Source organism: Amphiprion ocellaris, chromosome 16 (assembly GCF_022539595.1).
Source record: "Amphiprion ocellaris isolate individual 3 ecotype Okinawa chromosome 16, ASM2253959v1, whole genome shotgun sequence".
NCBI classification, from domain to species: domain Eukaryota; kingdom Metazoa; phylum Chordata; class Actinopteri; family Pomacentridae; genus Amphiprion; species Amphiprion ocellaris.
In genome coordinates, this window is record NC_072781.1 from 11003167 (window position 1) to 11024625 (window position 21459).

The 21459-nt window shown below is 41.3% G+C and overlaps 1 protein-coding gene across 1 annotated transcript; it reads left to right on the plus strand.

Moving 5' to 3' along the window:
* Positions 1–206: 206 nt before the first annotated feature.
* Positions 207–20335, plus strand: golga7bb (golgin A7 family, member Bb). The gene is made up of 5 exons (XM_023284947.3): positions 207–378; positions 7683–7808; positions 8711–8863; positions 14896–14997; positions 16243–20335. The coding sequence occupies exons 1-5, from the start codon at positions 367–369 to the stop codon at positions 16324–16326; spliced, it is 477 nt and encodes a 158-aa protein (XP_023140715.2). The 5' UTR covers positions 207–366; the 3' UTR covers positions 16327–20335.
* Positions 20336–21459: the final 1124 nt, after the last annotated feature.

The window sequence follows — 21459 nt, forward strand, 5'->3', positions numbered from 1 at the left end:
TATTAATAATCAATGGAATTATTAATATCCCAGAAAATAACAAACACCAACCTTCTTGGGAAATCAAAACCTCCTTTAACCTTGAGTGCATTTTTTTTTTTTTTTTTTTTTGGTCAGGTATGCATTGATAGAAAGTCATATAGAAAATTTGCATATCCACCAGCAGCTCCATCCCGCAGCAGCGCTCCTTCTCTCCCTCGCTCGCTCACTCGCTCGCAGGTGCGCGCACAGTCACGCACTCCGTCGTTCACGCGCGCTCCGGTCTCTACCGTGCCAGCCTCTGTAGTCGCGGTGTCCCAAACACAACACCGAGCAAACGGTTGTCGTTTTCCTCCCGGGACAGATCCTGCACCTCCACACTAGAATATGGCGACAGAGGTAAGAAATCCGCTGCATTTTTTCTCTCTCTCTTAGTATTCTGTGGACAGAACCTGAGGAATGATCCTCTTCGAGCTGCTTTTTTTTTTTTTTTCTAACAGATGCAGGTTGAGAAATGCAGTCTTGTAAACTAAATGTTTTGCTTGCTTGTGGCTCGTCGTGATTCGGGTGATCAGTTGGGCTGCATCAGTTCAATCAGATGAAACGAGTGGGTCTTGAAGACTGAGGGGGATTTGAAGTCACTGTGCACAGATTCTGGCCATTTCTCTTACTTTCATTGCTGTCTGTAGGCTGTAACTGCAGACAGATCTCGTCAGATATGTAACTTTTAGAGTGTTTTTACTCGTTTTCTCTTCGTTCCTTTATTTATTTATTTTGCATTATCTAGAGATAAATCGGTGTCATTCAGCTAGAGAACATCCAGTTGGCTGATGAGAGTGCAGCTGATGATGGAGCAGTCAGCACCATGGACAGGGACACTCTCTCCCTGTCTCTCCCTCTGTCACACTTCTAAATTAGCTTGACAAGCCTCTATTCTTGCATTTTGAACGTGCCACATACTCAAACATGCTTCCACACTCAACTATTTCCCCCCCATTTCATTCCTGTGATAAATGCAGTTTCCATGACTGGCGACTGTAAGCATCTCTATATAGATGATGCAGAGAGAGAAGTGGTATCATTGAGGCAGTGTTACAACAATTTTCTCCAAACAGCATCAACAGTGGATGTATTTTTAGCGTCAGTAATGCCCGCTAGCTCTCTGGCCAGCAGCACATCTTTCAACCCGTCCACCCACCCTTGTGTCCTTGGTGATGTCACCATATTGCTGAAGACATAGCCGCTTTAGTTATCATATCGATGATCTGACTAGAGGAGACGGCCACTTCGGTGCGAGTTGGAAAGAGCTGACTCTCAAGCTTATATGTGTGTATTCACATGCATTCATGTAAAATATATCTGCAGGTAGCAAGTTGTAATTCCAACATAATGACGCTGCAGGTGAATGTGCAGTGAACAGGAAGCTGGGCAAAATTCATGATTATGTTTTTTTTTTTTTTTTCCCTGAGCCTGCAAGACATTGGCAGAGTGGCCCTGATTTCCTCTGGTGGTCTGCCAGTATCCCCGTCCAAGCCCCATCAATTACACGTGCACATGCATGCATGCACGCAAACACAGCACATATAGTGTGTGTGGACCCAGGACAGATTTTACATCCAAAGCCCATCAATTATCCATGGCATATTAAATGTGAACAGGCTGCTGCAGTTTGTAACCATCAGTGATTGGAGACTGAGATGAGCATCACAGTTTGCTTCCTGTCCGTGTTTTTATCCATCTGTCTCCACGTCGCACATTATATTATCTATGACATGCCAAGTCAGCAAATGATCACGTTAAATGACTGACTAAATATCAGCTCTTTCTGCAGACTGTTTGTGCTGCATGGACGGTCTCTGGATCCATTAGGTCCACTAGTGCCAGATCCTCCTCTCAGTCTGTATTCTAGCTCTGGCTCGAGTGTTACACTGCTGAGGAATAGTATGTCAAAGCACAGTAATCATCTCAGAGACTGGCACCGGCTCAACTCCCTGCTGAAACAATGTTCCACCTTTTCCAAAGAAAAGATTTCTTCTTCTGTCCCACAGTCGCTGGTCTTCCACCTGGATGTCATGGAAGTTTCACAGTTTTGTCAGCGCTGTCCAAACACCATTGATTTATAGACCTCTGGCTAACCCGGCTTGGCAGCAAACATAGAAGATTTTGTCTCAATGGCAGGGGACCACTTCTGTTGTGAAGGGATGAAAAGAGGGAGCTGACAGTGAGGAAGATGCTGAAAGAGCTATGAGCGATGAGAATGAAACGGCTAACTCGGAGTGCATTTACTGTGCGTACTGTAATTGCGTGTGCGTGTACCATTTGCGAGGTTTGCCCACTGGCAGCACTCGCCCATGTTGTCGCTGTGTTTTCCTTGAGTCGGAGTGACTTAACTAGGAAACATGTCATGGCAATGAGACTCACACCGACTCACAGATCTAAACTGGAGGGAATAAAGCAGGGGGGTGGAATCAGAGTGTAGGAATAGAAAGAAATGACAAAGGAAATGTGGTGTTTTTTTATTTGAGCAGCACACTTGGTCATGAGAGGTCACTGATGCATCATGGGTCTAAATTGACTTTATTTTTCCTTTTATTTGCCTGCTCAGCCAGTGGCTATATCTGATCTTACAAGAGATGCATTAGTTTTTGAGCAGCAGTTAAGTTTCCACGCGATCATTCTTTCTTATAAAACTCTTTAATAAAATGTGAATAGGTTGGACCACTATAACATTCATATAAATTAGCAAGATAAATTGCTTTAATTCATGTGCATTGCTGTTCTGCAGTTAGAATTAGATTTATGTTGTGTCTCTGTGCCGTTTAGTTCATCTGTTTTTATCTTTGGTGCCCTTGAGGCTGTGTGTTTTTATGAGCTTGTTACCTGGAGATAAGTCTTCATTCAGCAACTTCTTTCCTCTCTGTTTGTGTTTAATCAGTGCGCAAGGAAATGTTAACTAAACTAAAAGTAATGGATGTGTGGGTGGAAAGAGAAGCCAGACAGTGCAGCACGATGCGGAGCTCCTTAATAGAGTCCTGTGTGATCAGTTTGACACTTTAACTTTGCTGTCTGCCTGCGTACTATATTTAGACGCAGGAACAGACTAGATTTGAACCCTGATCTCCCACACAAGGAGAGTTAATGATAAACTGCCAACAGAAAACATTTATCTTCGAGGCTTTAATGGACACAGACAATTCTGCCGGTAACGTCAACACCACGTGACTAAAGACAGATTTCATCGAGTTCCTAATGTCAGTGGGAAAAGGCTGTTTTAGGACTTTGACGGATGTAAATGACTTGTAAGAGAATAAAAGCTTCCTGGTTATCCAGGTTTGATTGGCATTAAATTGCAAAAAAGTGCATGTTTAGTTAGGAAGAAGCACGGCAACGTAGCTCTCCCCTCCCTTTGACATTTAATAAGCATGGAATAATGAAAGCAATGTTAAAACCAGCAGTTGTCAATATGGAAAAATATTATGGGCAAGTGGTGTGTGTGAGATTTTATGTGTGTGAGGTGTGATTGTGTAAGAGCCTCTTTGCACTGTGCAGTGTTAAGCTGCCTGAGGTAAAACAGAACAGTTGTGAGAGACGCATGCAAAAGTCAGAGCTGGCGATGGTCGGAGACATCCACAGACAGACTATTTTGGATCAAATTCTCGAGTAACCCGCTGCTATGACCCACATTTAAAAACCGCCCAATCACAGTGGGACATGGAATCATGGAAAATGCAATGACGATTCACAAGTGGCATTTTGTAAATGCAAACACATGTAACCAAAACAGTGGAGGCAAAATGAAAACAAAGTCTGTGGGACTCTGCTGGACATGCCTTGGATTAATAAAACAGTCTGACACATGTTGTGGTCAAGATTATATTATTTTCATCTCACACAGTGTGTCAAGACAAACTTATTATTGTTGTTGCACAGAAATACACAAAGAGTGTAAAAAATTGGTCAGTTTCTTTTTCCTCAGCCCAACCTTTAGCAGATCAGTTTTAAAACCTGGAACACAGTTGACACAGCTCCTTAAAACTGAGAGAGTGGTGGGTGAGATATTCTAAAAATCTATATTTGGACAAATAGTTCGTAGTGAGACATGATTCGTGCCGGCTTCACAGCAAGACACATGTAAGTCAGAGTTCAGTTGGTCAACAACAGGCCAAAACACAGCATGACATCCCACTGGCCTGAATACAGTTCACATGACACGGCAACTTTGTAATGTTCACTCACATGACTCTGGGCCGGACCTCGACCAGAACCCCCATCAACACAAACACTGGCATCAGCTTTGGTATTTTCTACAAGTGCCTAGATCTGCGGCAGTGTTTGTGATTTAGAGGCAGGCAGAGTGCCATGTAAAACTCCAGTTCTTCTTCCATGATAGGTGTATTAGTGAGACCACACAGAGGTGGAAATTAGGGTATATTTTTTAGTATTTCACACAAATAGTTGTGTGCAAAAGTGTGTTCAAAATTAGTTTGCATCCTACTTTCTTTGGTCATCGTTCCAGTCACTCCATCGTTTCCTTATCTTATCTGTTGCTCTTTCTCTCCTTATCTCTACCTTTTCCATTTTCTGTCCTTCTTTCTGCCTTAATTTACAGTCTTATGCTTTCTTCCATCTCTTATTTTATCCCTTTTCAGTCCGTCTTTCTTTCCAGCCCACAATTTCCTTCCTCGCTAAATTCTGAATTCTTTTTCATCATTTTTTTTTCTCTTTTCTGTCTGGTTTCATGCTCTTTCCTTATGTCCTCCTTTACTCACCTTTTTCATCTTTTTTCCTACATATTTTCCTTCTAATCTCTGCTCATTTCTTTCTTTATTTTACTTTTATTCATTTCAGTCTTTCCTTAATTGGATGCCTCCACACATCCTCATATCTTCCTACCAGTGCTTTTGATCTTTTTTCTTTTTCTTCTTTCTTTCTTTCTCTCTGTTTCTCTTTTCTCTACTCTCATTACCATATTTTTTCCCTTTTCCTGTCATTCTGTTTGTAATCCGCATAACTGGACTCAAGTCGGAGGTTTTCACTTGGAAGCACCACTAAGTGTAACTTGAGATACTCGAGGTGTTTTTTTGTTTGTTTTAACTGTAATAAGTGTAAGTAATTGTGTTTAACAATTCCATAATCTGATTGCAGGACACCTAATTGGCAAAGAGTATTTTCCACTGTGGTATTGCTAATTGCATTAATGGTCAGAGTATCTTTTCATCACATACTTGCATGTACATATAATTATTTGCACACATTCTCACAGTCACAAAGAACCTGTGTTATCTTAATGAACTTGACTCTCAGCCAACTGATTCTAACTCGGATAAATGATGCACAACCTTGTGATGATAATTGCTTCTATTAATAGCATGACTTGTTGTTCATCATGATGGCCTGAAGATAGTGCAGGGAAGAGAGAGCTGGCCACGTTAGAGACACAGAAGAAGCAGAAAGAAGGATATTAAAAGCTCTGCTTGTGAAATGATTGTGGCTGTTAGCAGACCAAAATAGCAGCTTGGATGCTATTCCTGGTTGTGAGTGATATACCCTAAATAGAGATGAAGGGCTGGCACTGTGCTGTGTCTGCTTACTGGGAAATGACTCTTTCTGGCTCACACATGCAGGTATCCTACCTTTTGATAATAGCAGCACTGCTGTAGCTGAACAAACTTTGGCAACAATACCCACTGAATAAAATGGAATAAATAAAGTCAATAGGTGCACAAATGGTGGACATTTTCTCTAAAATAGGGTGTTTTTGCAAAATTGTATGGCTCTGAAATTAATGAATGACCAAGAAGAAGTGCTATTCAGGAGGTATTTAGCATCAGAATTGTGACTGAGAAGCATCTAAAGCACTAGCATGACCTGTTCCACAACCTTATCGACTTCAAGAGGGCTTTCGATCATGTCTGGCAGGTGATAAGGAGCTGCAGCACTGACAGTGACTTCCAATGGGATCCAGACAATTCGATCAAAGCAGACTTCTTAGAGTTCTTTGGAACAACTGTGAGAATGTGTCAGGAATGCTTCCTCTCTCCTGTTCAACATGTTCTGGACAAAAAAAAAATAATGAGCCAAACCAAGGTCGAGCTGTCAGTCATCCATGACTATTAAAGGACGTCCATTCTGTGACCTCAGAGTCACTGATCATATAGACCTCATCAGAGGCAGTGGGAAAGAACTTCAAGAACTCACCACCAGATTAGAGGTTGCAGCAAAAGGATCTGAAATGGAAATCAGCACAGAGAAAATGCCAAAATCCTTGTAAGCAGCAACAGCAACAAACATCATGCTGAACCGACAACGACTCAAAGAAGTCGACAGTTTCATATACTTGTGGTCCACTGTTGCGTCGGATGGCAGGTCAGCAAAAGACTGAGCCTGGCCTCATCTGAAATAACCAAACTCAACATCATCTGGAGAGTTAACAACATCATCCTGCCAGTTACTGGAGTAAATACAAGTTGTTGGTGATCTTCTTTCTCCTTTACGGATGTGCGATTGGACGCTGAATGTCGTAACTTGAAGACATTCGGGTGTTCTAGAACAAATGCTACAGGAAGCTCCTGTGCATCCACTACACCTAACAAAGGACTAAGAAATACGTCACACAGCAGATAGACGCACTAACAAGCTTGTAAGAACCATTTGTAGGTGCTCTGTGGTGCCAGAAACCTGCATGGTACAGCCATATTAACCGCTGTGACTCCCCGTCCAACGCCATCTTCCAGAGCATGGCAGAAGAAAAGCACCAAAGAGGCCCACACTGCAAAGCCTGGCTCGGCAGTGTTGAAGTGTAGAACAGCCAAGCCTGTGACACACTGTTGCAAACATTGGAGGACAGCCGGCGGTGGTTCCCTAACTGCCCTCTCTGGCATGCCAACCCTCCAACACCATTTAAGAGAGTGCTGACTGACTGACGAGAATACAACCTCATATTTCTCACTTTACTTTCTCAACACTTTCTTGTCCTCCCCTCCCTCCCTCTCTCTTTTACCCCCTCCATGCTCCGACTGTATCTCTAATTACCATCCTCTTGAGGAGAGTAATTTAGATCAGCAGGGGACAAGTTTACACTGGCCCACTTGCTTGTTGCTGTATGCTTCTAAGGGGAATGAGTGTTTGGGTGTAAAACATACCACTCACCACCAAAGTGCTGTAAAGAGGAGTCTTTCAGAGTGTTATTGCTGCAGTCGGGCCTATTGATGCTGGAGCAATGAAGTGAGAGTGCTAACTACGATAAGTCTGGACTGCTGTCGATGGAGTCAGCCATTCTCTCAGTGTAGCCCAGTTGCACTTGTGTTCTCAGACGGAAACGCAACTCAGTGCCGTCAGGAAATATCGAATTACCCTGTGTAAATATTGTATAAGCCTTGCTATTCAGAATTCCTCTATACAAGTGGATTTAAACTATCATGTTTTGATGTTGAAACAGGCCTAAACATAAGTTGACTGCACAGTAGAAGTCTTTGTGCAGATCCATTTATTGACAGTACAAAGAATGAACCCAGTCTGATTACAAAGTGGGAAAAAAATCCTAAACAGTGAGTGGTTTGTTTTTTTTTTTTTTTGCTGAGACTGGAATTGTTTGTAAAGAAAATTGTCTCTGTAAGTGATCAATGTATATGTGTAGTGTAGATCAATGCAAATGTATTTTGAGTCACAAATTTAACATGCCTGCTTTTCTATTGTCTTCCAAGTTCCACAACCTTCAGGAGCTGCGGCACAGTGCGTCGCTGGTAACAAAGGTGTTTATCCAGAGAGACTACAGCGAAGGAACCGTGTGCCGATTCCAGACCAAGTTCCCTTCAGAGCTCGACAGCAGGGTGAGCACAAACACACTCGCATATGCATATCCAGACAAATGTATTGTCTTGGCAAAATCCCAGGCCACTTGAAAACTCCCACATGCTCGAATACAGACTGACAGCTCAGTATAGCTTAATAAGATCACTACGATGGTGCATCCATGATGACAAAACACATGTGAATGATAGATATCAGCTTCCGCAGTGGTAATCCCCTTAATCGTGGAATTTGAGATCCAAACATTAAGCTTTATCAGTAAGTACAGTGACATTGCAAGATGAACTTTCCACCTCACCACAGATGGACACAAACTTTAGCAGCTTGAGTGACCTCTAATGTTCTGCATCTCAAACTCTGCAGAATAAAAATGACACTATATTCACTCTACACCAGCCACTGGGAGGAAATATGCAGTTTATTTATGCAGTTTTGCTCTTTTCACCTGGCTATACTGGCGAGAATGGTGCTGTGTAGGGGAATTACTGTAGATTTGTCTGGCAATTAGCATCTACAGCAGACAGTCCACACGGAGAGAGCAAAAAAAAAGAAATACAGGCTCAGAGGGAAAACAGTGGGAGTCAGTGTAAAGGGACCGTTAGAAATCCGCATCAGTTCACCATAAATATTCTCTGTCAGTGCCTCTAACCGCTACCCATTGCTGTCATGCTTCTTAGTAATTTTTCATCCTAGCCTCAAGTTTTTCCACATTCTGCAAGCGAGTTGTGTTTCTAAATTGCTTAACAAAATAGGAATATTTTGGGTTGAGCAGAATGCAGTTGGTATGTTTGGCAGGTTGATTTGTAGCTGAACAGCTTGCTCCCTGCAGCAATGCCAGGACACTTTTCACTTGTGCAGTCCTTACGGTGTGTGTGAACGCCTCCGTATCTCTACCTGGGTGTGTGCTTGTGTTTGTAAGCAGATTGAGCGAACGTTGCTGGAGGAAACGGTGAAGACCCTGAACTCGTATTATGCGGAGGCCGAAAAAATTGGAGGTCAGTCGTACCTGGAAGGATGTCTGGCTTGTGCAACAGCTTACATCATCTTCCTCTGCATGGAGACACGCTATGAGAAGGTAATAAATCTGTGAACACCTAAGTTTTAGCACACAAAATGTATCATATGGTGACTGGAAGTACGGTTTACCTGGAAAAAGATGGAATTTATTTAAGATAATGCTGCTTCATAAATTTTGAGAGTTAAGTAAGAAGGTCGATACCACTCCGATGGTCGCATAAAATATATGAAGCTAAGCCAACAGATGATTAACTTAGCTTAGGATTAAGCCTAGCAGAAGGGGAAAACAGCACCTCTGGCTCTGGATCGACTTAAAAAAAACTCTTTGCACTTGTGGTTTGCATTTCAGCATGCATACCAATTATTAATTTATTCTTGCTGGAGTGTTATTAAGTGCACATTTTGAACTTGGACAAAGTCAAATTAGCTGCTTCGCTCTGCCTCTTTAATGCTGAGCTGGACTAATTGCCTTCAAACTCCATCTCTATAGTCAATAAACAGACATAAGAGAGAATGGGCATATTTCCCAAAATGGTGAATTATTCCTTTGAGCTTCCAGAATTATGGAACTGTAGCAATTCCCTAATGCACCCTGAGCTTTACTTTTTGTAGTGCTTGCGACTTGTAGCTCAGCATTTGTCTTTCTATTTTATAACACAGTATTCCAGAGGTTCAACATTCTCAAACTTTCAACACAGAAGTTAAAACTTTACCGTATTATTTATTGCAGAACAAACTTGTAAAGTGTACCTCTTAGTTCGACATAGCTGGGTTTACTGGATCAACTAAACCTAAAACCCCAAGTGGAGATAGTGGGCATCATGATGGCGGTTATGAACTTTCTTTGTTAACTCTGGTTTCCCGCCTTAGGCTGTATGTGTGCACAAAATGAATTAATGACATGTTATGTACTTCAGTAACTGATAGCATTTTGTTATTAATGGAAAGCTATGAAGAATGTAAAAATGTATCATGGTAAAAAAGCAGCACTGTTACTACAAATGCAAGAGAAGAATGCTGTAGAAAACTGTGTATTGTATAAGTGAATATATCTGTTCTATCAGTCAGTAGCAGATGCAACTTCATTCATCTAAACATGATACTTAAAAACATGCATTTAGGTTGAACACTGTCTCATAATGAAACACAGCTACAGTTTTTGGCCAAATCAAAGTGAAATTAATGTTTTAATGAAATATTATCTGTGATAAACACCAATAAACTGATCAATAACTTGATTTGTGTTTAATTAGCTGCAGTACCAGCAGAGTAAAAAGCATCAGAGCAAACGTATGCATTTTCTGCATCATCAAATGAATGCAGATAGATACCCGTGACAACAAGGTGAGAGGGTGGTGCTTCTTACAGCCACTTTAAATCTCCAAATCTCCTCTGGTACAGTGTAGCTGTGCTGCATAATTTACTATAGTGATCTAGGAAGTTAAATGAGAGCCACGTTTCTGACATTGAAAACTCTGTCTTTAGGCTCAACATACCTCTCTAACCTATTAATCACACTTCATAGTGTGCCCTCTGATGAAACCTGAAGGGAAAATCACCCATTTTCCCAGTACACCTTTGCTGTAAATACAATAGATAAATATCCATTCATAGTCTTCTCAGCAATGTATCCTATTGAGGGTTGTAGGCGACTACAGAGTCTATTCAAGCTCACAGTGGGAGAGCAGCAGAGTGGAACCTGGAAAGGTTGCCGGTCTATCACACAGCTGCAGATAAACATGTATTTATCCCCACAAGCAATTCACCACTCCTACTGCACTGAATGTCTTGGTAATACTCTGCATGTCTTTGGACTGTGGGGGAGTCCTGATGCAGCTGAAAATAAGTCACACAGGACCTGGGAGGACATGCAAACGCCAAAAAGAACCAGTGGGGAGCAGGTTCTGACCCACAACCATAGAAATGTGATGTGACAGTGCAAAGCAATCTGCCACTGTGTTTGCCATAATTATTGTTCAAACATTAAATTGTTTTGATTTTGAAATTTTAAGTTTTGTTAAGTAACTAAATGAATCTGAATCCTTTTAGTGTGTAGTAATAAACTCCACTGGCCATCCACAAGACTTATTTGCTACCATATTTGTCCATTTTGTTGGAAGCCAGCTCTCACACACACTAAAACATCCAATTGTGTGTTTTAATGCACTCTGGGTCACACAGTTATTTAGACTTACTGACAGCGGGAAGCAGAGCCAGAAACCAGGAGATATGATCTGATTCTCTCTGGAACAATATTTACCTCAGCTGTCTTTTCACTGCATTTTAAAAACTCCCTCTGAAGGCTACACCTGTGTGCCAGTGGCCAAGACATGGCACGCCAGCTGAAACGTGACATGGAGCCTTCAACACCACCAAGATGTCCATCTTGAGAAAAGGCAGGTGGTGAAACCTCGACACAACTGTGTTGTTCCTTGTTACTCGCTGAGCTGGAACGAGAAAACACACATCTGTAACACAATCACATACACAGACACAGTGGGCTTGATTAATCCTCTTGTGATGTTGTATGTACCTGCCGGTGTTTTAGAAGAAACTGGAGTTGCGTGAAGTTCCAGCATGCCTCTCTGCTCTGATCTCTGTCACCCACAACATTCATCTCCCTGGTCTTGATGCATCTTATAAACATTTCTTTATCAAAGCAGTACAGCGGCACTGGGAGCTTGACCAAAAAGCACAAAGGAACTTATTTCTGTGTTGAAGCCATGCAGAAATGGCCTGGCCTGAGGCTCCTTTCATCTGCCTGTCAGCTGGGTCCTGCTCCATTGAGATGCTGAGATGCTATCAGCTCCACAGAAGAGTTGTTTATTTACTTGTTTAACTTAATCATCTTGGCTGAATGACGTTATGACAGACGACGATAAAACATACCCACCCAAGTTGATGCTGTGTGTGTATGTACGCTGCAGCAATCGTGTATCAGATGTGGAGTTTCATTCGAGCACCCAGAACGCCTTGATGCTTACATCTCGCTCCATCAAAAGATACTGATTGCTCCCAGCATGTCACAGCAGATACAAGCATTCAGAAAACTCACCTCACATAAAGTCTGTACCCTCGATCACCTTATTTTCTATTTGGCTACATATACAGCACAGGATTCTCACTGAAACATGTAGGTACTCATATTTCCTTTATAATGCACTTGACAACATATGCAGAGGAGCGTGTATATATCTTGACAGTCACTTTTCCCAGAAGCTCTGTCACACACATGCCTGTTCAACGGAGGCACAGCTTGGATACTTGACTGTCATGTTGTTACGCTGAAGAGGATTGAGCTGCCCTGAGAGCTCGCTAGCAAGTGAAAGGATTGTCCTTTTCCCCGGACCACAGTAAACCGATTAGTCAGGGCTCCGCTCTGTGTGTCTCTGCCTCTTTGCTGTGATGTCTGATTGAGTTTTTAACGAAAGACTCTGTTTATATTGTGCTACGAAATGTGTGGATGTAATGTCATTGCTCCGAGTCAAATAATATGCTCGCCGTTAGTTCACTTAGATCTGACTAATTTCAGGAAGTGCAACAAAGCAAACCGCTGCCTTTTGATGGTTTTTAGTCCAATGATTCACCGAGAAGTAAAATGTCTTAATGTTTTCCAGGCATTTCATTGCAAAACTATCCTATTCTTCTTCCAACGGGAGACAGAAAGAAGTATCCCTCTGTTGTTTAGTCTCCACTTCCAAGGGTCACTATAATAGCAGCTGTGCCTGCAGCTGTAACAGGCCTTTGACATTCCAGAGGAGCGTCGCTCAGTGTGTTGCTCAGCCTCTGTTGTTTTAATCTCTTAAGGCCTAGTGCTGCAGTGACCTTTAGTTAACTCACAAAAGAGGATGTGAATCTGTCACGTTCAGTAAATCACTTGAGGAACAAACAAATACGTGTTATATTCAACATGGCATACTTCAAAAGGGAATTGTAGCTTCTAACTGTTTGGATCCTGTTTTTTTTTTAATCCCTCTGCAGAGGCAACATCCTGAGTTATTGTGTTTTTAGATAAGCCCTCTGTCCCTTTCTCATGAATGCAACACTGTGGACGCCTGATTGTGATTGTGAACTACTTGAGGGACTTTCTTCAAATTTAGCCAAACTTTGAGGATGATTCGATTTTGCCAAAGAACAAGGTCACTGTAACCTCACGTCCGTCCTTTTCTTGTGAATATATTATCTCAAGACTTTCATTACATCTGAACTAAACATCTACTTGGACTCAGGAATGAAGTGATCAGAAGTGAGTCATCAGAAGGTAAAGATCACTGTGACCTCAAAAAACATGTTTGACCAAAACTCAAGAATTTATATGCTAATTATGACAAAAAAATGTAACACAGATGTTTAAAAGGGCAAAATTATGAAAGGATGACATTTTGCATCCTAAAGGTCAAAGGTCAACTTCACTGTAACATCATTTTGTTCTGCAAACACATATTTGTGGCAATTATTCAACACCATAACTCAGGACCGGAGGAAGAATTTGAGAGCGTTTGTCACATTTGGTCTGGTATTGAATTGGTGACACTAATTTTGATTGTACAGATCGTCTGCAGCATTCACATCTTAGAATTTGTAGCAGCTTTACAGAATCATCCATATTTTATTTATTTATGTATCTTCTGTCACTGCTACAACTCTGCGTTCTTTCAAGTTCGACTTTACTCGTCCAGTATGTGACCACATTCAAGGAATCTGACTCTGGTTTGTTTCTCTCAATGAACTTACACACTTCAAAGTCTTTTCTATGTATAATATATGAGTCTGGACTGACATGAATGGGAAGAGCAACAGTAGGAAGTTTATTGACTCACTGACAGATGCTTTTAAAGTTTTTACAGAAACCCAGAGGTTAGCCAGACATTCACATACAGCCAGTTTATGTTTTACCTCCTTATAGAGCTATGGATAATGTAGCTAAACTGTGGGTTAAAGATTACACCTTCTTTTTAGGAGCGTTGGCAGCTCTCTCAGTGTACACGAGGCTCAGTGGAGTGTGGTTTAGCTGACTGACATGATTAGGTGGAGTTCAAGAGAGGCATGGCACATCAGCATTGTTGCTGCTCACAGAAGCAGAGCTGGGGCTGAATAAGCAGTACTAATGATACCACTTTAGCTAATAGTTGTCCATTTAGCATGACTGGCCATCGGTCTGTGTAGATTTGGTTGCTATCTGCAGCAACCTTGGCCTCTGTCATGGTGCTTAGGTTTCTTAGACACTATTCTACCCCATATGGCAAACAGTGTGTGCAGTTGTAATGCATAGGAGAATGTATACAGACATGCATGTCTGATTTTGTGTGCCAGTGCATGGTCTGAACCACACAGATTCACTCCACTGCTGCTCTGTGGTTTTTTGCACAGTTGATGCAACACTCACTTGCAAAGCTGAGAGATACATTCGCTGCCAATGCAATCTAAATAAACTGTCCACTTCACGTTTTCGAGTGTTTCCAAATTGCCCAGACAGTTAACCAAGGCATGACATTTAGCCTGAGAGAGCCATCTTTTCAATTAGAAATTAAAGCCTCCAAATGGAAAACTTCAAAAAGAGGAAAAGCTCGAGCTCATCAATTCTAGTAATTCAATTCATTGCCGCCTTGCTTGACATGAGTGGCTTGGAAGTGTGTATAAAAAAAAATAACTGCTGTACTTAGAGCATAATGGAATTACTTTGAGTTTAGATTATAATGCTCAGGAAAAATAAAGACGGGCAACGACTCGAGAGAGTTGGTATCATATGCCATATGCTAACTATGCACAGAAGGACTGCAAAGTCTTTTCTTCCATTTTTCATATTTTCCACTCAAGACAGCACAGGAGGTGGTTAAAGCTGCCACAGCCTGGCTCCATGTTTAGCCTCTTTTGGGCACATGGTTATTACATGTAACACAGAATGCACTTTGAAAAGTCACACGTAAGTAATGGATCCTCAGTTGGAACGTCTGTTCAGATTATTCTCTGTGAGGGTGCATGTTCGGCTTGTGTTTTCATCGTACCTTCAATGGGTCTAATCAAATCTGGATTATCTCTAGATGTACCTTGGCCCTTCCATAATCCCTCTCCGCCCCTATTTTATTCCAGGTGCTGAGGAAGATATCAGGCTACATCCAGGAACAGAATGAGAAGATCTACGCTCCTAGAGGTCTGCTGATCACAGACCCCATAGAGAGAGGAATGAGGGTTGTATCCTTCACTCATCAGCTACTGTACTGTGTGTTCAAATGTGCAACAAAGAGATAGTGGATAAAAGCCCTGACAGGACAGCCTGACATGTAGAAGACTGATAGGAGTTGGAGAGCTGAAAGACACAGGTTAGAATAACCTGAATAGCTAAGAACATATGGACGGGATAAATGAATAAGAAATATCTCTTCTTCCTCATAAATTCTATCAAGGTGCCTTTGAACAAGGCACTTAAACTCCAGCTGCTGCAAAGAAGCTGTTCAATGGCCAACTATTGTTCCCAAGAGTAAATCCAAAGCAAGGCAGCACTGAAAAAGCCTGCACACTCTGTCCTTTGATAAGAGAAGGTGAAAAATACAAGTTAATGCGGTTAATCAGGAGCCAAAAATGTGTATGCATTTGCGATGCGGTGGTTTCTTTTCTAAAACCACCCAGACAGTTTTATCCTTTGGAAATAAGCTTTTTTTTTTTATGTGGTTCATCTTTTATAGATGAGCTGCTGCATTTTCTGAAGTATCCAGCAGCATGTCTGTCTTTGTCAGTTGGAGTGATCCCAGTGCAGGCAGAAGAAGAGGGAGAGTATGTCCAGTAGACCATCACACAGGTCTGGCACAGACTGGTTCAAAGAACAGGCTCCAAGACAGAGGGCCAATACATTACCGACAAGTATCAGTTAATGCACACATATATACTGCAGTTTCTGGTGGATAATTAAAGACTTCATTCTCGCAACAAAACAGCATAGTATGTTGTTTGAATGTATACATTTTTGTTTGCAAGATCTCTTGGCCTGAACCTCCATGATTCTGGATCAATTTATGTAAGAGAAAGCAGTCTTTCTGGAAATCCTATCACAGCCCATCTGACCAGGGATTAGAGATACGACTGCTCCAAAACCTTTTGGAAAAAGTTAGATTTTATCACAGCTAAAAGCAAGATGTGATTGTATTTGATAGCGATCCAGTGAGAGACCAGCATCCAACGACAAAGAAACAGAAAACTGGGAACACACACTGACTTCATTCACACCAGTCGCTGATCTGTCCAAGGAGAGAAAATCTTCTGACTGCCCATCATCTGAAATCAGTTCTCTAGGTTTCATGCCTGTAAGTGAGCAGAAGGTTCGAATAGAACAGGATCAGGAATGCACAACTGTAATGCGTTTAGATCTTCCTGCACTTCCTCAACCTTGCGCTTTAATACCCTGTTCGTGAGGATGATCCTTGACATTGATTGTGTCCTCAGCTAGAGATCAGCCTGTTTGAAGACCGGGGCTCGGGCGGCTCCAGTCCCAGCAGCAGCATGTCGTCAGGCAGCAGCGCTCGGTGACTGGAGGGGCAGCGCCAGGCTTACGGATACCACCACAGGGGCAGCGGAACACTTACCAACATCCGCATGCTGAAACATGAGAGCACCAGGTTCTAGGACAAGTGGAGAGATTTTTAAAAAAAAAGGCAAGGAGGTGATCCACAGCATTCACACTCTCCCTGCTGGGGCCTACAATGTACCACCTCGAGAAGAGGAGCTGGCTTACACCAACACACTGGATACCTAACACAATAAACACAAGAGCAACAGAACCCATACATAGGTTGTAGACACATCCACAGCGTCTGTGAGGAGTATCCTTCACTTCCAACAGCTATCCGAGCCAAAATAATCATACTTTCCTTTCTTTTCTCCATTAACCTTTCCGCTCATTCCATCACGTCTGTTTACATGAGTCACACCGTGTCCGCTTTGTAGCTGATTCAGCTGAGGCTTACCCTTAATTAGACTGGATGTCGATGCTTGATTGTTTTCAGGAGGTCACTGTCACTGCTTATCTGCTGATCTATTGGCAGTGTAGTCTTAGATCCGTGCAGCAGCTCTGAAATCCAGGAGGAAAAACTACCAGCGTCCTGGGAGACCCAATGTTCTCTGTTCTTCCTGAATGACTGCACTTGTGTCAGGTGGTCGAGGTCGAGCCACTTTGAATGCTGGCAAATTGGAACTGCTGTGGGACCACTTGTTTCTATGCTCCGTTCACATGCATTTGGCTGCAATATCAAACGGCCATCCGAGAGCACCTTGAATTATTTATCCTTCTCATTCACAGCAGCGGATACTAGTGATCCACATCACAGCTGTAAGGTCACACTCCTACCCACATATGCTCCGCACACACACACATATGCATACAAATGCACACAACTGTGCATATACACTGACACACACCTGTGGGTAGCGGCTATGCATTCCTGCACACACACACAGATTCTGGCAGACGGGGAATCATCAGAGCCAGACAATATTCTCTGTGGTCTCAGCTCATTGGGAACACTAGCAAACCCTGTAAGGCCCTGTGAGGCCACGCTAGTCCGTGTATCTGTTGTGTTGTGAGTGTGCATGTGCCACCAGTCTAGTGTGAGATGAAAGCTGGCATCATTTAGAACAAAAAAATCAAGGATCAGTGCCCTAAATGAGACCAGAAAACACTCTGACATATTGGGTCCTGCAAAAAAAGTGGAGCGCTGCCTGCTATCTTTATAGATATTTAATTTGTGAAACATTAGAGGTGTTAATGACATATATGTGTTTATATGTGAGTATAGGTGTATGCAGGAGAATCAGCACAAACAGAGTTCAATACCTAAACCTCTCTTAGTCTGTCTGCTGTATAAAAAAACTAAATAAAAACAGCAGTGATATATAACACACAGCTGGAATGTATTGTACCTGACATGCAAGCAAGTTGATGCTGATAAAGATTTCAAAATAGTCTGTTATTAGTCTTTCCTTATGTCAAGGGCACACTGTTATAGCTCTCTTAAGGATCACACTGAGAAAGTTCTTTTGAGAGAAAAATGACTGAAAGGATTAAATGTTAAGACAAACGTGTGATTGGGGTCATTCTCCAGCAGCTTATTCAAGCTTAATATCCATCTAACACTGCTTACTCACACTATTACTACTCTGCAGGTGTCTTACTAATACAACATCCTCAGCACATTCAATAAAGTGCAGCCTGAGGAGCATAAATTCTGCCTCTCTTTGGAAAAATAGAGCATCCTGTGTGACTAATGCGACTCTGTGTGTGTGGAGGCTGATGAGATGAAAGGTGATCATTATGTAGCAAAAATGTTGATGCCAACAGACAGCACACCCACGCAGCGACGAACAAAAGACGAGACCTTCTGAAAAAAATCCTAAATCCTGTTTCTGCATCTGCATATTTTATTTCTGTTGTGACAGTTTCAGAGTTGCTTTTACCATTTTCAGTTTTGTTTTCCTAAACCTCGCCTCATATCACAGCTCTAGGAGTGTAGCCTTTGCCCCTTCTTTAGCATAGTTCGCTATGAGCAAACCCTTCAGCAGAGCCACTGCCTTGCAGCAAGTCTTGTGTACCGTCACCAGAGCAGTGTCAATTTAAAGTTAAACTACTTACTGGAAAGTCATTGCAGAATTGATAACGTTTTGCTTTATTCCCGTTGATAGTTTAATTTCAACCTGACATTTTATGACCTGGATGAGTGCGATGAACCTGCACAGACATTCTACCACAGCGGTTGAGTTCAGTTGTGCTTGTGTTCATCTCCTGTGCTTTTTTGATGCCTTCATGTTTCATCCCAGTCGAGTGGATATCCAGCCTGGGGCTGATGGACTGAATTTAAAAATGACTCAACACTGCCAATTAGCAATTAAAGGAGCTCATTGGACAATGTATAAAGAATAAAAACAACAGTGAGTGTAAATGAACTGTACAGAAGAAGAACTGCACCATAAATGACCGTCAGTGTTTATACACAGTGGGCCTGTAAAGAAGTGGATGGAAATGCTGTAAACATATTTAATTCCACAATGTCACTGATGCTCAGAAGTAAACCCTGAATATGTGTTTAGTGTTTTTATATTCTCTATAATTTGGGCATCCAGTGAAAGAGCAGCTAGAAAAGTGTATCGTCTGTACAGCAGAAGCTGATGTGTAGTATCGTCTGTAACAAGAAGGTTCTGTTTTGTTCATCCAAAACTTTGTTTAAAGTGTTGATACTGTAGCTTATGATGTTGTTAGTAAGAATAACAGTGTCAGTTGCTGTTGGAGGTGAAGAGAACAGTGATGATGGTGATTCTCAGGGGAAAGTCTAAAATGTGCCAAATTCAAAAGCTAAACCTCTCAAAGAATAAGTTCACTTGTGTAGCCATGCTAGCAGCTTTAGTGTTGGTCTGTCGGTTGGTTCATCATGCTGCAGATAGAAATATTTTTCACAAAAACGATTAAATGGACTGAGATTAAATTTGATACAGATTTCCAAGGGCTCCAGAGGATGGACAGTCTTCACATTGGCGATGCTTTGACTTACTAAACAGTTAAATCTATGTGATGGATCAACACAAAATTCCCAGATCCCAGACAATGATTTTATTAACGCTCTGACTTTTCCTGTGGTGCTGTCATGAGCTTAGCATTAGTGCTTTTGAATAAAATGTCTAGGTAACTATTAGATCAATTTTCCATGAAACTGGATTGAGACATTCATGTTCCCCTTGGGTTTATTTGGAATAATATTGTGATTTCTCTGCTTTTCATTATTGAGTCAGAATTGAACTTTTGTAACAAATAGCAGCATAACTAATAGGATTCCCATCAGCATCACCACTTTAGTGCTAATTAAAAACTTTTATCAAGGTGAGAATCTAAGATGATGCATGTTTTACCCGCTAAAACATGGCATTATCATTGTTACCATGGTGACCACTGCCCTGCTGTACCAAATTCATCTCAGAAAGCAGCTAACATGGCTACATGTTTTAAGTATGTCTTAAAGTTTCTGAAGTTTATTGGCATGCTAGTACATTATTACTCCAAAAATCTGAACTTATCTTTTAAAACTGAGGTGAAAAAGAAGCACCATGTGCCACTTTATACTTTATGTAGCTCGTTCTTTCAGGAACTACTCAGATTAATAAGGACAACCAAAAAAAAAAGTGAAGATTATGATAAGGTATTAATGTATTCTTGTTTTTAAAAAAAAGAAAAAGATAAGAACCTTATCACAGAGCAGACTGCATTTTCTTGCTACTTATCAAGATAACCTCTTTGCTAAAATGTCTTTGGAAGAGAAGCTGAGATATAAAACATGGGCCAAATGATGATGTATAGTGCATTTCAGTATGTAAATTTCCACATTTGCCATGTATTTATCTTGTACTGTATTTGAGAGTGCAGTGAGTCCACTCAGACTCATGGAATCATCAGTGAGATGATACTGTATGTATGCTATGCTGTTTCAGTCAGAGACTATTCAATAGTGCAATATGATGTCTTCCTAAAAATATAAAAGATGATGAGTAGACTCTATCTGGCACCAGCCTCGTTCAGTTGCTTTGAGTTGGGAGTTGTTTGCTTCAGGGGGACTAAAACTGCATTGATGTTTAATGCTGCATGATGTGTGTGTAAACAAAGCGAGTACCAGATGACAAGAAGTGAACTCCCCGGTCAACAAAATCCCCGGTTGTGCTGCTGAGAAAAAGGAATTTATATCTCATCTTGATGCTATTTCTGTGTTTACACTGGGTTATTTACATATTAATTGAAATGGATCCATGTACTTTTTTTTTTTTCAAAGCTGATTATTATTCAAAGCCTGAGGAGAACAGTTCTGACTGTCTCCAAGAGATGAATAAAGTGTCTGAAGTTGATGAAAAGAAAGTTGCCATCGGTATTTACCAAAGTTACTTCATGCTGTTGTCTAGACACTCGGTCCATGCTGCGTCCTGTGATCTCTCCTTCTCCGTCTTGCACATATTTGTCGACATAGTCACAGAGAGAAACTTCACAATGAAGCCAAGTCACGTCACCTAAGGACTGGATATCCAGATCATTGGTACTGGAAGGAAAAACATTTGAATCTATTCATTTGCTTCATTTGTCTTGAATTTTGGTAATTTTGTTGTGTCCATCAGTCGTGGTTAAACATTAGAGCAGTCTGCTGTGATGGAAAGTGATTTTGCTACATAAAATATCCATGTTAACATATTTAATTTAGTTTATTTAGAATTAAAATCTTATTTATTATGAACAAAGTGTGTCTGTGGGGTAAAATAATTCATTTTTTTGGTCACTTGGGGATGCAGAAGCTTTAAATCCAATATAACACTGATGTGTTAGATGCATGCAAAGTTACTTACACAGAGCCAAGATTAACATCCATTTGGACTCTTGTTTCTGGCCACCCAGAAAATTTAAACTCGCTTTGGTCTCCACCAACTACTGAAGGATGTGTTTGTTTCTTACATGCTCACATGTTTATATGTTTATTTGCTAGTTGCAGTCTTGCTTCATCTGCTATTTGATGCTGGGCATTTAGCGTACAAGCAGCCTTTTTTTTTTTTTTTTTTTTTTTTTTGCTGATAACAGCCGTGTGCTCCTGGAAATGATGTTGATGAATCAACTGAAAATGAACTATAACGAGAGATGCTAAT